Below are 16,829 nucleotides of genomic sequence, written 5' to 3' on the forward strand. Positions count from 1 at the left end.
ACACCCACTGTATACCACTTTTTTGATACCTGTCTGTCAACCATCCCCTGATGCAAGTCAATAGATTATATTCCAATCCCGTATTCTCCAGTTTACGCAACAGCCTGTTGTGTGGTATCCTATCAAATGCCTTAGAAAAATCCAACATTATCATAGTGTATCCATTCCCTTTATCTAACTCGGCCGTAACATTGTTATAAAATATAAACAAATTGCTAAAACATGACCTTCCTTTAGGTAAACCCATGGTATTCCTTGCAGAGTATAGCATATTTGGCTACCCATTTCTGTATGCGAGTTCTTACCAACTTCTCTAAAATCTTCACTACCACACAAAAGATACTGATAGGTCTATAGTTAGACATATCAGTTTTTGCACCACCCTTGTACAATGGAACTATCATACATTCCTTCCATTCCTGAGCTGAGACTCAAGTTATACAAATGTGTGAAAGGCCTAGCCAATTCGGCTGAACATTCCTTTAGTAAATTGGCTGATATTCCATCTGTCCCTATAGGCAAATTCTTATCCAGGTTATGCAAGAGCTCTTTAACCTCATTTTCATGAACCCTCTGACCCGTCATCCAATGTAGCCCTAGCACTGTGCACCATGTTACATACATCTGGTTAATATATCTTAGCAAAGTGAGCACTCATTAACTGAACAATCTCATTACCTTCCGACACTCAAGTACCATCTGCATTCAGTAAAGTTATTCTTCCACATTCATTTTTTCTTTTACTTATGGCATAACGATAAAATTCATGGCCAATTTCTTTTCATACTCCAATTTAGCTTTCCTCGCAATACTTGTTACTTTTCTGGCCTGAACCTCATATATTTCATAGCTCCTTTCACTCTTATTCTCACGCTATTCTTTCCAAATGATCTTCTTCTTGTGGATTTCTTGATTAATAAGGTTGGACATCCATTTCACTCCCAACCTTTATTTTTCAAACACTAGGGATACATTCAGATACCACCTCATTTAAGCACTTTTTCAAAGATTGCCATACATTGCTGATCAAAAACTAATTTGATCATAATTTCCAGCTTTGTAGTTCAGCATGTAACTAACCTTGTTTAATCGGAGCATCAAACAATTAGATACTTCCCAAGAAAGTACAGCATGATCACCATCACCAATTTGTGGTAAAATAGTCATATTCTTGACAGAGACCCCTTCTGATGCTATGAGCAAATCGAACCCTCTTTGACCTCGAGTTCCTTCTTTCACATGCTGCTTGAGAAAGTTGTCTCATAACAATTCAATAAATTCCTCTTCTTTCTTATCATGAAATTTCTTTTTTACTCAATCAATGTTTGGAAAATTAAAGTCACTCATAATGATAATTCGTTTGGTACCCATAAGACTAAATCGGTGATGCATTTCTTCGTCTCCTGCAACTCAGCTGCCAGGTCTGTAGCAACACCCCCACCATATATTTCATTCTGTTAATCACCACTTCACCAGATAGACTCAATCTCACCACTACATGGGACATTGTTACCATCATTGTTTTCTTATGTTTCTACCCTAACTGGGATTACGTCATCTGTTATCATTAGTAGCACTCCCCCCCCCCCATCTCTTCTGTCATTCCTAAAAATAGTATACCCGTTACACTCGATCCCACTTACCATATTTGATTCTGATAGCCAGGTTTCACTAATGCCAACAATCTTAGGCCACATCATATTCAATAAATCAACATTTATTGAATATGATGTGGTATTTGTGTATAGCCATAATAAATTACCACCTAGCCTATTCTTATAATTAGACTTCCTTCAATTCTAACTGCTGACTTACATCTCAAATAAAGACTAAGTATTGCTTCATATAATGCCCCATTGACACCATATAACTGTAGCGTATTGAATAGCTTCTCTCTTTGCACCTTGTCATATGCCTTTTCCAAATCGACAAAACTTAAATACAGATCTTTGTTATATTCCCATGCTTTCTCGACTATTTGTCGTAAAGTGAAGATCTGATCCTGACAGCCTCTATTTGGCCTGAATCCAGCTTGTTCTTCACCAAGCTTTTCTTCCACAATTCTTTTCAACCATTTCTCAAGTATACTTGCATAGATCTTGCCAGGAACACTCAGTAGGGAAATACCTCATGTAATTCTCACATTCAGTTTTATTTCCCTTTTTATATATGGGTACTATTAGAGCTCTACTCCAATCATCAGGAATTCATCCCTCTGTCCAGGCTCTCTGAACTATGCAGTGCAGCCACTGTAAGACTTTTTTACCACCATACTTCAGCATTTCTGGTCGAATATCATCTTAGATGAAGAAACAATTAAAAAACTCAAGACATACCATACTAGACCTCCCAGAATTTATGGCTTACCTAAGCTTCATAAAATTAATGTTCCTCTCAGACCCGTCATAGATTCTATTAGCAGGCCTACTTACAAGTTACCAAGATTCTTATCTAACCTTCTCTGTCCTCACATAGGCCACTCAGCCTCTTCAATCTAAAATTCCACAGAGTTTCATGCAAAAATAAAAGACATTCAGCTGTTAAAAACTGATTTGTTAATTAGCGGACATTGTCTCCCTCTTCACCAACATGCCTCACAAAGAAACAGTAGAATTATTAACTCAAAAAATTCCTTCTGATATAGTTGAATTATTCAAATTTGTTATTACATCCGGTTACTTCACCTGGAAAGGTCAAATTTCCAAGAAGAAGGAACAGCAATGGGATCTCCTTTATCACCAAACTTAGCAAACCTGTTTCTAGAACACCTTGAAGAAAAAAGTATTCACTTTTGAACCCAAATTAAAAATTTGGTTACGATCGACAACGTATTTGCAGCTTGGGATCATCCCAAACAGGAATTACAACCGTTTCTAGATAAAATAAACCTTCTTCACCCTCGCATCAACTTTACGCTAGAAAAAGAATCTCCACAGGGTATCTCCTTACTGGATTTACACATTCAAAGAAAAGAAGACAGTTTCATCGCCACGTCTGTCTATTGCAAGCCTACATTTTCAGGTCGCTACATTCACAATTCTTCTGCTCATTATCCATCTCAGAAATTTGGCATCATTAAATCACTAGTTTCCAGAGCACACAAATTCTGCTCCTCTGAACATTCACTAAACCAAGAACTAGAAATAATCAAAAATACAGCTATACTAAATGGATATAATCTTAAAACAACTCAAAAAATCATCAGTCACCTTCCCACACATCAACTCAGACCAGAAGAAGTCCATAGGATTCTCATACCTTATGTCAAAGGCATCACCGAACGTCTTTCAAAAATTATGAAGAAATACAAGTTTTCCACTACTTTCAAACCTATCAACCAAATCTATACCTTGTTACCTTCTCCTAAGGATAAACTCTCACCTCTGATGTTACCTGGCGTATGAGATCCCATGCTCCTACAGATTGTCTTACTTTGGTCAGACAGGTAGGTCTGTTCAGAAACGCATCTCGGAACATCAAGACCACATTCGTCTTTTCAAACCGCAGAAATCTGGTCTCTTCCAACACAGTTGAAAATCCAAACCATAGGACCCATTGGGAGAAGTCGAAACTTTTACATAGATGTTTATATAAATATGAACATTTATATAAAGAAAGTGCTGAAGCCCTACTACACAGACCAAATTTAAACTGAAACGATGTTCTTACCATTCCTCAAGTATAGGAAATTGTCATACAAAATTGTGTAAAATAATCTATATATATATATACAGTATAACCCCTTTTTTTACACTTTTCAGGGGACTGATCAAAAAAAGTGTAAATAGCAAGAAATGTAAAAAAACATTTTAAAAAAGACTAAAAGATGACTTACTGCTAGTATGTGAGTCTACGTTCTAGATTACAAAATTTAATAGCTGAAAATAAATGAATATACAATTACTTACATTTTTCTATTTAAAAAAAAATCTTTAATTGTTGATTTTTTTTTTTTTTTTTTTTTTTTTAAACAGCGCCAGATTGCTTTGCATTGAGTTCAATGCTTGACCTGTTTTTTACTATCGTGTTCAAAGTGGACACGGAGAGTCCAAGATCTTTTGCTAAATGCACATGTATTCTGGCATGCCAATCTACACGTCGCAGAATTGCCATCTTTTCTTCTACCGAAATACATTTTCTGTCTTTTTTCTCCATGTTACTAATATGGATAATCCACCACCACAACTTGAAAGCAACTTTCACACGCTAAATTACGTAGCAGAAATTCTGCAATATCAATTCGTACTGTAAATGAAAAATCACGGTATCGCTCATCACTACATTACTGCTGCAAACGTGCATGTCACTGTGATGGCAGAAATGAAACTACAGCTGAAAGCAACGCCATGTGGGAACAGAAATAGATTCGAAAATCAGTATTGCCACCCGAGAAAAAAACGCAAATCACGGGAAATAACGTCCACAGCAAGTTGTTAATGGCGAGGAAACTATATCATAAGAATAGGCCTTAAGACGGGATCAACGGAAAAGGACATAAATTGCAGGAAATCGTAAATTGCGGGAACGTAAAAACAGGGTTTTACTGTATAATATATATATATATATATGTATGTATGTATGTATATATATTTGTTTTTTTAATTTTTTTTTTAAATTTTTAAAAAATTTTTTCAGTTATATTTAATTTACTTCTATAACACTTTACTGCACGCATATTGAGATTCCCCTAATAGGGTGCATATTGAGAATGCACCCTAACTGTATGTTATTCCTAGTATTGTTTGAACTACTATGCTGATGATGTCCCAAGATACTTGGGATGAAATATTTACGAATTAAATAGTCATTACTGTGGTTATTACGTGTATTTTTTAGTGATGAATTCACCACAGGTTTCGTTATATAAAAAAAAAAGTATATATAATATTAATGTTTTTTAATTCTTTTTTCCACAGAATGGCCAGTTTGTCCAAATTGTTGCTGCGGAAACATCGCATTCACATGGTATTTGGTAAACACCAGCCAAAGATAGAGATGACAGTTTATCACACGTATTCAATTCACCATGGAAAAAGAAAATCCTGGTGCTTTACCATTTTTGGACATCCTCCTTACTCGAACTTCTTCTGGTACCTTATTTCTTTCAAAATCCCACATTTACTGGCTGATACATTCATATAAAGTCTGTTCACCACACATCTCAAAAATTTGGCATTCCTAAATCTCTAATTAATAGAGCACATAAAGTTTGCTCTTTTCCAGTTAATTTGCAAGAACTTTCCATCATTAAAAAGTTAATGGAATAGAATAATTACAACCCCAATCAAATCCAACAGATAATTGAATCTTACGTTCTAATACCTAAGGTTTCTTCAACAGTCTGCAGAGTTCCAATCCCTTATATTCCAGGAATCTCTGAACCTATAGGCAGAATTTTGAAAAAGTATACCAATTGATTCTCACGTATGTTCCTATTAACAAAATTTCCTCTTTATTGCCTTCTACAAAGGATAAACTGTCATCTCTATCTTTGGCTGGTGTTTACCACGTGAATGCAATTTTTCTTATTTTGAACAAACTGGCCATTTTGTGGAAAAAAGAATTAAAGAACATCAATATTATATTGAATACAACAAACCTCAGAAGTCTGGTCTAGCACAACACAGTATTAACACTACTCATAATATCATCATCAAATTCCTGCCATGTACCCACAAGGGGTGTACAGGATATGATAGTACTACATGAAAAAATTATATCATTACTAACTTCCTATCTACAATTTTCCTCCAAATCAGTCTGTTACTTGTCAAGACTCCAACATTATCAGATCTTACATATATATCGTCTAAGGCACTTTGTACCGTATCAATCCACCTATATCTTGGTCTTCCTCTGGGTCGTTTTGCTGCCTACCTGGCAGGGAACACTTGTTTTGCTAATTTTTCCTCGCCCATTCTGTTTAGGTGACCATACCACCTGAGATTAGCTCTGCTAATGCATTCCTGGATGCAGACAATGTCAAGTTCTTTCCTAATATCTTCATTTTTAATATGATATTGCCATTGATGCCATCTGTTCACGCCTATAATCTTTCTCAGGACTCTCATATCTGCGGTCTCTAGTCTTTGGTCAAGTGTTTTACTTCTGCCTCAGCTCTCAGATCCATAAGTTAAAACTGGCTTGAACACTGTCTTGTATACAGCTGATTTAGTGTTCTGACTAATTGCTCTCTTATTCCGTATGAATTTATTCAATTGACTTCCCATCATACCAGCTTTGCTGATTCTGTTGTCTATTTCTATATTTAATTTACCATCTTCAGTAAAAATCGTGCCTAAGTAGCTGAAATGTTTTACTTGTTCCAGGGTCTCCATTCACAACACAGTTGACATTTTCAATGATTCTGCCTATTTTCATTGTCTTTGTCTTTTCATTGCTGACACTATTACAACAGTTATTCAATTTAGTCAGGGAATCTTGCAGACTTGCAGAAGATGTATTTAGAAGTATAACATTGTCTGCATAAAGCAAAGAGCTGACATTAACATCTCCAATTTTGATATCAGGTTTAATATCACTTTCCTTCATAATATGATCCATATAGATAATGAATAAAAGAGGAGATAATGTACATCCTTGTCTCACAATGAGATTTAACATTAAACCATCTTCCTGTACTTCCTTCAATTCTAACTGCTGACTTACAACTCAAATAAAGACTAAGTATTGCTTGATATAATGCCCCATTCACACCATATAACTGCAGTGTATTGAATAGCTTCTCTCTTGACACCTTATCATATGCCTTTTCCAAATCGACAAAGCTTAAATACAGATCTTTGTTATATTCCCATGCTTTCTCGACTATTTGTCGTAAAGTGAAGATCTGATCTTGACAGCCTCTGTTTGGCCTGAATCCAGCTTGTTCTTCACCAAGCTTTTCTTCCACAATTCTTCTACCGTTTCTCAAGTATACTTGCATAGATTTTGCCAGGAACACTCAGTAGGGAAATACCTCATGTAATTCTCACATTCAGTTTTATTTCCCTTTTTATATATGGGTACTATTAGAGCTCTACTCCAATCATCAGGAATTCATCCCTCTGTCCAGGCTTTCTGAACTATGCAGTGCAGCCACTGTAAGATTCTTATACCGCCATACTTCAGCATTTCTGGTCGAATATCATCTACTCCTGCTGCCTTTCCACATTTCAAGCCTTTGATGGCTTTTTATACTTCAAGTATGGATATGTATTCCTGACTGCATGCCTGGTCAGTGTTTTTTACCACTGTGCTATCATCACTGCTTGTTTCATTTAGCAGTTTTTCAAAGTAATTACTCCATACTTCAAGGATATCTTTTATTCCACTTTTTATGTCACCTTTATCATCTCTAACTCCTTTTACAGCACTCTTTCCTCCATTCCTAAGCTTCTTCAGCAACCTCCAGAATATTTTGCCACCTTCTTGATATTTATTTTCTATATTCTTGTCAAAGTCCTCCCATGACTTTCGTTTAGCTAGTTTTATACAGTGTTTAGCATTCCTGCATTTGTCTCTGTATTCTCTAAGAGCACAAGCTGACTTATTTGACAGGAACTTTTGATATGCTTTCTTCTTTTCCTTCACTGCCTCTTTAACTTCCTGTATCCACCATGGAGTTCTGATTTTTCTGTCCTTGCAGACAACCTCACCACATGCCTCTCTGGCTGAATCAATCAGTGTTTTCTTGAAGGATTGCCACTGAATCTCCAAGGTTTGGTTCCTGTTCTAAAACTCTTTCATTTTTTCTTCAATAATCTTTGTGTATTTTAGTCTACAGTTCACATCTGAGAGCTGCTCAACTTTTATTCGCTTTAAAACTTTCTTACATGTCATTCTTTTCAATATGAAATTCAATTTTATCCTGCTCAAGACTAAATAGTGATCACTTCCAATTTCAAATCCTCTGTATACTCTGGTGTCCTGCACCAGGGAGAAAACATCACTATCAACAATAACATTATCAATGAGACTTTTCTTATTCCTAGCCTCTTCTCTCCATGTGAATTTGTGCACATTTTTATGTTGGAACATGGTGTTAGTAATAACCAGTCCATGTCCTTAGCTTTGCTCTTTTCTCCAAATTTTCCCAAAATATTTTTGTATGTCTCACAATCATTTCCTACTCTGCTATTTAGATCCCCAACGAGGACCAACTTTTCATTTTTCATTGTGTCCGTTGCTTTTTCTAAAGCATCAAAAAATTCTTCCACTTCTACCTTAGTAGAACCTTCTGTGGGACCATAGGCACAAATAAGTCTCATTGTCCAGTTCCCCATTCTCATATTTGCCCACATTACTCTACTTGAGACTGACTGCCATTCAAGAAGATTAGCCTCGTATTTTGTGTTGAATACTATGGCTACTCCTTCTTTTCCTTGATTGTCATTGCCTGAATATAACATTTTGTATTTATTGCTCAGAAAGATCTCACCAGTTTTGGTCTTTTTTGTTTCAGTCACCCCTATTATGTCGATCTGGTACTTATCTAATTCCTCAGCTAGCTCCATTTCTCTGCCATTCAGGCTTCTTACGTTTGATAGTACCGATCTTTAACTCTGGTGATGTTGAGTTGGGGTTTGTTTTCAGATTTGTTCCAGTAGCTGACTTTTCGCTGTTCGCCCCGGTTCTCTGGCGAAAACAACGGGGGCCTTGTTTAACCAGGCAATGCCGCAGCCGGCATGAAATTTTGTCATGTTGTACCATCATTTATTTATTTTGGTTTAACCAATAAAAATACAATTTGGTTGGCTAAATCCCAAAATGCCAGCCCATCCTCGTTCGTTCAGTGTCCAAGTAGATACCCAACAGGGTGCACCACGAGAAGGTGAGGATTGGACATTAGGTCAGAAGCCCTGGTCAGTTCTCCGTATTCCTTAAAGGCCATGTGGAGGTCTCCTCTCAGTTATACAGCTTTGACCCTTAAGCACCTCTCATAATATCCAGTGGGATAAAGCTATTCTCCTCCATCGATGCAGGTTCAAATATGAACTCCTTTTTAAAGAAAGTTATGAAGCTATTTTACACTGACTGAATTTAAATCAAAATGATTTTCTCTCTCTCTCTCTGGAAGATCTGGGAGACTTTTATTTTATGTAATCAATAAAAAACCAATTATCTTAAATATTAATTATTACTTTCTATCATTTCCTAGCATGCAGCAACAGTTGTATTTTAATAGGTGATCCACCGAATGTTCGTTACTTGTATTCCGTTCCTATAACTGTTTGTGTGACACTGAAGATGTACTATTATTTTAGCATGAAATATCTGTACCTTATTAATTAAAACGTTATTACTGTGGTCTTACGTGTTCTTTTAATAATTATAATTAGATATGCAATTTATTTGTTTTTGTTCTAGAATTTTCTCTTTTCCCTCCCCAGACATATTTAAAATGTCTGAACCTAAAGCATATTTTTCCACCCCTTAGCCACATACGTAACCATCGAAGACATTTATCTTTGTCATGTTTGCATACCATAGCTGAACTTTCACACACTTTTTTGCATTCCTCCTTTGATTATCTTGTTTCCCTGACTCTCTGCATTAGGTCTCATACCAAGAAGTAATTTCTCCAGGCTTCTGATGCCAAATGAATCTAAGTGAAGGTCATCCTTCTTATACATCTTTTCTGCCATCAAACACACCCCACACATCTAAAAACTTGCATCCGTATCTTCTATACAGCCTGTGTGTGAAATCATTTGCTATCATCGCCCTTCTTCTTAATTCAGTAGTCATATCTGGGTAGTAATCCAACAATTTTTACTCTCTCACATTTCTTTCAACAGACCTTTCATATCTTCTCTTATACTATATTTGTCACTACTTAAATTATTTGTACCTACCAGAACTACCATTTCTTTTACTTTTCTTTGGTTCTACATTTCTTTTGGTTTTCAATTAAGTTTGTCATATTTTTAATTTGTGGTCCCGGAAAACTAGAAGTGGTGACTGCCTAGGCAAGCACAAATTTTAAAATGGAGTCACCATACCATATGACCTCTTTTTTTGTTAGATTTTAACTAACTTACTTTGTTGTTATTAATATTTTGATTACCAAGTTCAATACTTTCTTGCCTGTTCTTGTTCTGATCCCTTTTCTTATCCTGTCTAAAATTTTGTCAAACGTTTTTCCCACCTTTTCCAATTCCCTGGTAGATTTTCTAATAATTTCTTTTAATCAAGATATTTCTAATGTCATCTTATCCTCAGATAAATTATCATCATTGCTGCACCAGTTTGTTCATCAGTACAAATGCTCTCCTCAGTAGCAACCACTTGAGTTTTAGACACTGCCTTGTTATGACGAATTTTCGGTGCCATTTTGTAAAAACTAATAATATTTCTGCAATTATATTATAAAATGCTATAGTACAATAATTACACTAAAAAACTACAATAATATACTAAAAAACTACAATAATATACTAAAAATACACAATTAAATTTAAGAAAACACTTAATAAATCAACAAAAATCACAAATCTTTCAGGAGCTCTCTAACAGCACGTCTTTTCATCTGACATCAGAATCAAAGTTTTGTAAAGAGACAAAATAATATCCATATCTTTACATGTGAAAGTTCGTTTCAGCATTGCAATTATCTTTTGAGTTGTTCTGATCAGCTTCTTCTAGCATAATCCCACCAATATAATACACCATTAGATATCTAATTGTGCCAATGTGCATGACATCATTCTGCAGGTACAGCATATCAGCAGCATTCCTGATTATCCTATCTATCTTTGAATCACCAATAATAGCTGTATGCGAGCTGTTGAAACCTTCCCAATATCATTAATGTACAGATTGAATAGCAGTGGACCAAGGACTGATCCTTCCGGTACACAACCAGTTACCTTAAATCTTGCAGATTCACATCCCCCCCCATTACCACTTTTTGATATCTGTAAGTCAGCCATCCTCTTATCCATGCTATTTTATAATCCAAACAGATATTCTCCAATTTATGCAACAGTCTTTTATGCTGTATTATGTCAAAAGCATGAGCAAAATCCAAAAGTATCATGGTGTATCCATTCCCCTTGTCTAGTTCAATGGTAACATTATTATAGAATATGATCAAGTTGCTAAAACATGACCTTTCTTTAGTAAACTCATTCTGTTCATTGCAAAGTAGAGATTCACTGTCAACCCATTTCTGAATGCGGGCATAACTAATTTTTCCGAAATTTTCACCACCACTCCTGAAATACTAATTGGCCGATAGTTTGTTACATTGGTCTTTGCACCACTCTTATGCAATGGAATTACCATACATTCTTTCTATTCCTGCAGAATTTTCCCTGTTCTGAGACTCAAATTATATAGCTTGGTGAGAGGAATAGCCAGTTGAGTTGAACACTCTTTTAGCACCTGTGCTGATATCCCATCTGTCCCTATTGCTAATATAATATAAATTAAAATTTATTTTAGAAAGATATATTGATATTAAAAAAAAAAAAGTATTAAACAGGATTAACTGTGCTAGTTCATCATGCATACCCCATCCTTACGCTTCTTACACACTTTTATATTCACGTTGATTTCAGAATATTTTGTTGTCATATATTTCTGCTGTATATCATATTATTAATTATATAAATTTATCCTTTCATATAATTCTTGGTTCTCTGTTTCCTGCATTATTTTCAATCTTTTACTATTTTTCGTTCCATCAGTGTTCAGTATTGAAAAATCTTCTTGAGTAACTGAATTTGTAGCTTGAACAGTTCAGGTGGCATCTTTCCTTTCAGCAGTATCCTGGTATGTTTTTTATGTTACTATATCTTCTAAAATCAATATTAATTTGTAAATTTATCTACTACATTTCTTAGTCTTGTTCAGTTTGCAAAAAATGATCCCTCCCCCTTTAAGATGGTGAATGGAATGCATTGAAATAAATTTGAAGTGAGATACAATAGGTATAATAGTTGCTCGCTTGTTAATGGAAATGTGAATGATCAGTACCTTTTGAGTTATAAAATAATAATAATAAATTCTTGTATTGATCCTCGTGTCAACTGCGATGAAGAAGCCCTAATGTGATAATAGTTTTAAATTTTATCACTATATTTACTGCTGCAGAACATTGTAATGCACCATTTAAATAAAAAAATAAAAAACATTGAAAATATAATAAATATCTGGTTCCATTGTTTATTTTGATGTTTGATTTATTAAGTCAATTAATTAAGCCAATAAATATTTCATCAAATTTACTGAATCCTGTTATCTGCATTCCCAGTATGTCTTTTTTATGTCCATAGGATCTGTATCTGTGGAATATAGTATATTATGCAGTACTGAATCATTCAGTGTTTTTTTTTTCTTCTTTTATTTTTATTCAGGTAGGAATATGTGTATATAAGCAGTACCTCCGTAGGAATGTAACCAGTATGAATTTTGACAATCCTGTCTATCGTAAGACTACAGAAGATCAGTTTAGTCTGGAGAAGAATCAATATCAGCCTGCAAGGTCATATCCTCCGGTAAGTTAAATTTCTTTTTTTTTTTTTTAATCAGTTGCAATACTGAAAAGTTAGCTGTCAGTAAAATTTGCCTTCTTTAACTGAATTGCAGAATTAATTTAAATTGATAAAATGTCAAATTACAGTAATTACAAGGTGTGATTTAAAAAGTATCAGGACTGAAAATGCATGTACAGTAATACTCCATCTCACAGTGCTTCACTTCATGACAATCCATTCATATGACGCTTTTCAGTTATGACTAATGCTCATTTAGGTGATGCTGTATTTGCTCATACAACAGTTTTAGCAAGACGAAGTTCCTGTGAAGCAACCAATGCAGAGTTTTTTTGGACTCGGTTTGTTTATGACTGTGTTGCTCACCACATCTCTTTGTGTTTTGTTTTACTGTGATTTATATGCTGTTTATAATTATTATTTTATTATCTTATTGTTAATAATTACAGATAAAATTCAAAATAAGGATGCTGTTGCTTCCAGTGAAAATGAGAAACGTAAATCCATTACATTGCATGCTAGGATTAAAATTATTAAATTTAGTAATGGTGGTGTATCGAACACTGAGAGAGGCTGCAGACTAAACTTCACCTCACTACTGTTGTTACAGTTGTTAAAAACAATGATCAAGTTCTTAGTGAAGTGATACGTGCTACACTAGTTAGGACTACAGTTATTCAAAATGTGACAGTCTTATTGCCAAAATGGAAAAACTTTTAATGGTGTAGATCGATGACTGGTTTGTGTTCTCTTAAGCCAAGCTATTCAGAATAACTTCTTCATTTGCAAAAATTATTCTACATTTTTCATTTGCATATCTGATGTAAATAAATGCTTATTTATGTCATTTGCATATATCTGATGGCTTAAAAATGTTATTAAGCTATTACATGCATCTATAAGTGGTATTAAAAAAAATGCAGTGACTTGCTATGTGATGATGGTCTGGAAATTAAGGTGTCGTGTGACCTGGGATATTGCTTAAGATATGATGAATGAGTGGAAGTGTGGAAAGAAAGAATAAATTTATTAGCATTAAATTTGAATTCCTTTTAATGTCAGATATACGTTAGTGTATTGATTATAAAAATCTATTTCATTTAAGTAGATGAGAGGTATTCTTTGTTAACTATGAGCTGATGGTGATTGGTTACTGAATATGTGATCAGAAATAGAGAAAAGTTGAGAAATTGGTGATGCTGATCCTAATGAACAGTGATCATGAAAAAGATCGGTAGAATTTTTCATATGAATCCTACCTATCAAAGGCAAATCTGTTGTACACGTTTAGAACCATGGTTAGCATAAGGGTTAGACAATCCAGAAAACTTGTTCTCAGCAGAACAGATATAGCATTTCATTATTGAAACAAGCATGTATCTTTAGCGTGCCAGTGATAAGCACACTGAAGCTAAGCTTGAGCTGGCAAACCATCAGATTGTAAACATTCAGTTTGTTTATAATAAATTTTGTTTAATCCTTTATCCAAGTGTGAGCAAACAAAGTTTGCACCTGAAAGTATCTTCAGGAATGGGGTAAGGTGGTACAACACCAGGGCAACTCCTTGCAAAGGTGGAACAAGCTAACATCACTCCTATCTCAGTATCTCCCATAATGCAAAACACATCTCCTTGCGGATATGTCTAATGTTATGCATTAAGGGAAGGGCCACTACCCAGACTAGTTTCGACCTTATGAATAAGTAAAGCCGTCTCTAAAAATTCGGACGATACCTGGGCCACTCAATTGTGGGCGAAAGACAGTCCATCTCAGCATTGGCTCCACTCAGTGATGGCCTTCCACCCACCACCACCACCGAGCAGAACTGCTCATGTTCCGAAGAAAAGCATTCACCGACAAAGTCCCTCACCGGGCCGTGCCGAAGAGAACACTTTCTCCGGAGACTCAAATTGCTCCCTTAAGGCACAAACCTTAAGAGAGCGAGCTCATAATGGCCCTCACCAGTTTCAACCCCTATTGAGATCTCATCAGTGGGAGCCAGGCCCAAGTTGAGATACCAGCCAGAAGCATTAGCAAGGTCATCTCTACCTATAGGAGTTGCCAAATCGTGTGCCACCTTTTTAATAAATTACTCTGGATTTAGAGAAAGATGTTGAAAGTTTATTTTTCACTTGGTAAGACTATAATAAATGTAGTTTAATCCTTTATCCAAGTGTGAGCAAACAAAGTTTGCACCTGAAAGTATCTTCAGGACTGGGGTAAGGTGGTACAACACCAGGACAACTCCTTGCAAAGGTGGAGCAAGCTAACATCACTCCTATCTCCCATAATGCAAAGCACATCTTCCCTTGCGGATATGTCTAATATTATGCATTAAGGGAAGGGCCACTACCCAGACTAGTTTTGACCTTTATTGAGGTCTCTTCAGTGGGAGCCAGCCTAAGTGGAGATACCAGCCAGAAGCATTAGCAAGGTCAAGATGTTAGCTTGCTCCACCTTTGCAAGGAGTTGCCCTAGTGTTGTACCACCTTATCCCAGTCCTGAAGATACTTTCAGGCGCAAACTTTTCTTGCTCACACTTGGATAAAGGATTAAACTAAATTTATTATATTCTAACCAAGTGAAAAATAAACTTTCAGCATCTTTCTCTAAATCCAGAGTAATTTAATAAAAAGGTGGTACACCGTTTGGCAACTTCTATAGGTAGAGATGACCTTGCTAATGCTTCTGCCTGGTATTTCCATCTCCACTTGGGCCTGGCTCCCACTGAAGAGACCTCAATAAAGGTCGAAACTAGTCTGGGTAGTGGCCCTTCCCTTAATGCATAACATTATACATATCCGCAAGGAGATGTGTTTTGCATTATGGGAGATACTGAGATAGGAGTGTTAGTAGCTTGCTGCACCTTTGCAAGGAGTCGTCCTAGTGTTTCACTACCTTACCCCAGTCCTGAAGATACTTTCAGGTGCAAACTTTGTTTGTTCACACTTGGATAAAGGATTAAACTAAATTTATTATATTTTAACCAAGTGAAAAATAAACTTTCAACAATTCAGTTTGTTTAGTAAATCATCTATTTCAAAAACAAAACACTTATCTCCAAGAAAGTCCAAATCCCAGAAAAGAGAACAAATATATCTTGTCCTGAGCCCTACTTTTATTGGCAAATAAATTTCTCTTCTTTATGTCAAGTCACTCACAAAAGTTGTATACTGTAAACCAGTTAGCACATTTTAGTATATTGGGTTGGCTAAGGGTTAAATGAACTGGAAACCTGCTTCAGAATGAAACATGAACTTCTGCAAACACTGCAGATCTCTATTAAGCAAGATATAGTCTCACACTAGGTCATGACAGTTGTTTCAGTAAGGAAATGCCGTGAGTAGACACATTATTTAAAATTATAATAACTGAATTAACTAATGTAAAATATTATTTATTAGTAGAATTTTCACCGAGTATCACAAGAATCATCAGTACATGTAAAAAAAACTAATTAAACAATAACTGACAATTCCAAAAGATATTACCTAAGTAGCTAATGTAAGATAACTAAACAAGGATCATTAAGTTTCCTAACTTATTTAAAGAAAAAGAAACATATACATATATATAGATACAATTAAAAAGTTTGGAAAGATAAGCTGAATTAAAGAGTACTAATCTCCCACAAAGGGGATAAGCATAGACCATCGGATCTGTTTAAGATAGAAGAGTGAAGTAAAATTTTGCATGTTTCTTTATAAAGCCATTCCATGAGGAACCGACTTTTGTGAAGGACTTTTGTCTTGTTCCAATGAAATCTGTCTAGTGTTGATGGCATGCTCTGCAAGTCCAGACTGTTCAAGGTAATTAATATATGACTTGTGTTCTTCTAGCAAAATAAAAGCAGATCCTCCTGTTTTTCCAAAATAAGATAATCCACAAGAGCAAGGAATCTGGTAGACACCTGGATAACTGAGATGTGGAAGCTTGTCCTTGAGAGAAGTGAGAAAGATGGAGATTTTTCTGATGGGTTGAAAGGCAACAAAAATATTTAGTGGTTTTAATACTTTTGCTATGCTTTCACATAAGGGATTCACATTATGCCTTGCACATAAGGGATAGAAATAAGTATTATTTCTTCTGTATTTGAAAAGGAAGATATATCACTACTACTCAAAGCTCTTTTGATGAAAGAATTCTTATATCCATTAGATAAAAAAAGAGGAAATAATATATTGCAATTCTTTCTGCAATAGTTCCTCTGAAGAACAAAAGGAGTGGGCTCAATGAACCAGTGTTTTAATAGTTCCTGCCTTTTGACTGGGATGGTGATCAGATTCAGCATGGATATAATGGCCTGTATGAGTCTCCTTCCTATAGACT

At 35.3% G+C, this 16,829-nt stretch overlaps 1 protein-coding gene across 3 annotated transcripts in view; it reads left to right on the plus strand.

Annotated features, from left to right (window-relative positions):
- The window catches only part of LOC150092591 (low-density lipoprotein receptor-like), a 400,302-nt gene that overhangs the window by 332,537 nt on the left and 50,936 nt on the right, over positions 1-16,829 (plus strand). For all 3 annotated transcript variants that reach the window (XM_090414387.1, XM_090414386.1, XM_090414388.1), the window contains one exon: positions 12,363-12,503. In XM_090414387.1, the coding sequence (XP_090270513.1) occupies positions 12,363-12,503 (141 nt within the window). The remainder of the gene's footprint in view (positions 1-12,362; positions 12,504-16,829) is intronic.

This window comes from Typopeltis vanoorti, chromosome 25, assembly GCF_054136105.1.
Source record: "Typopeltis vanoorti isolate ZY-2024b chromosome 25, IOZ_Tvanoo_1.0, whole genome shotgun sequence".
Taxonomy (NCBI): domain Eukaryota; kingdom Metazoa; phylum Arthropoda; class Arachnida; order Uropygi; family Thelyphonidae; genus Typopeltis; species Typopeltis vanoorti.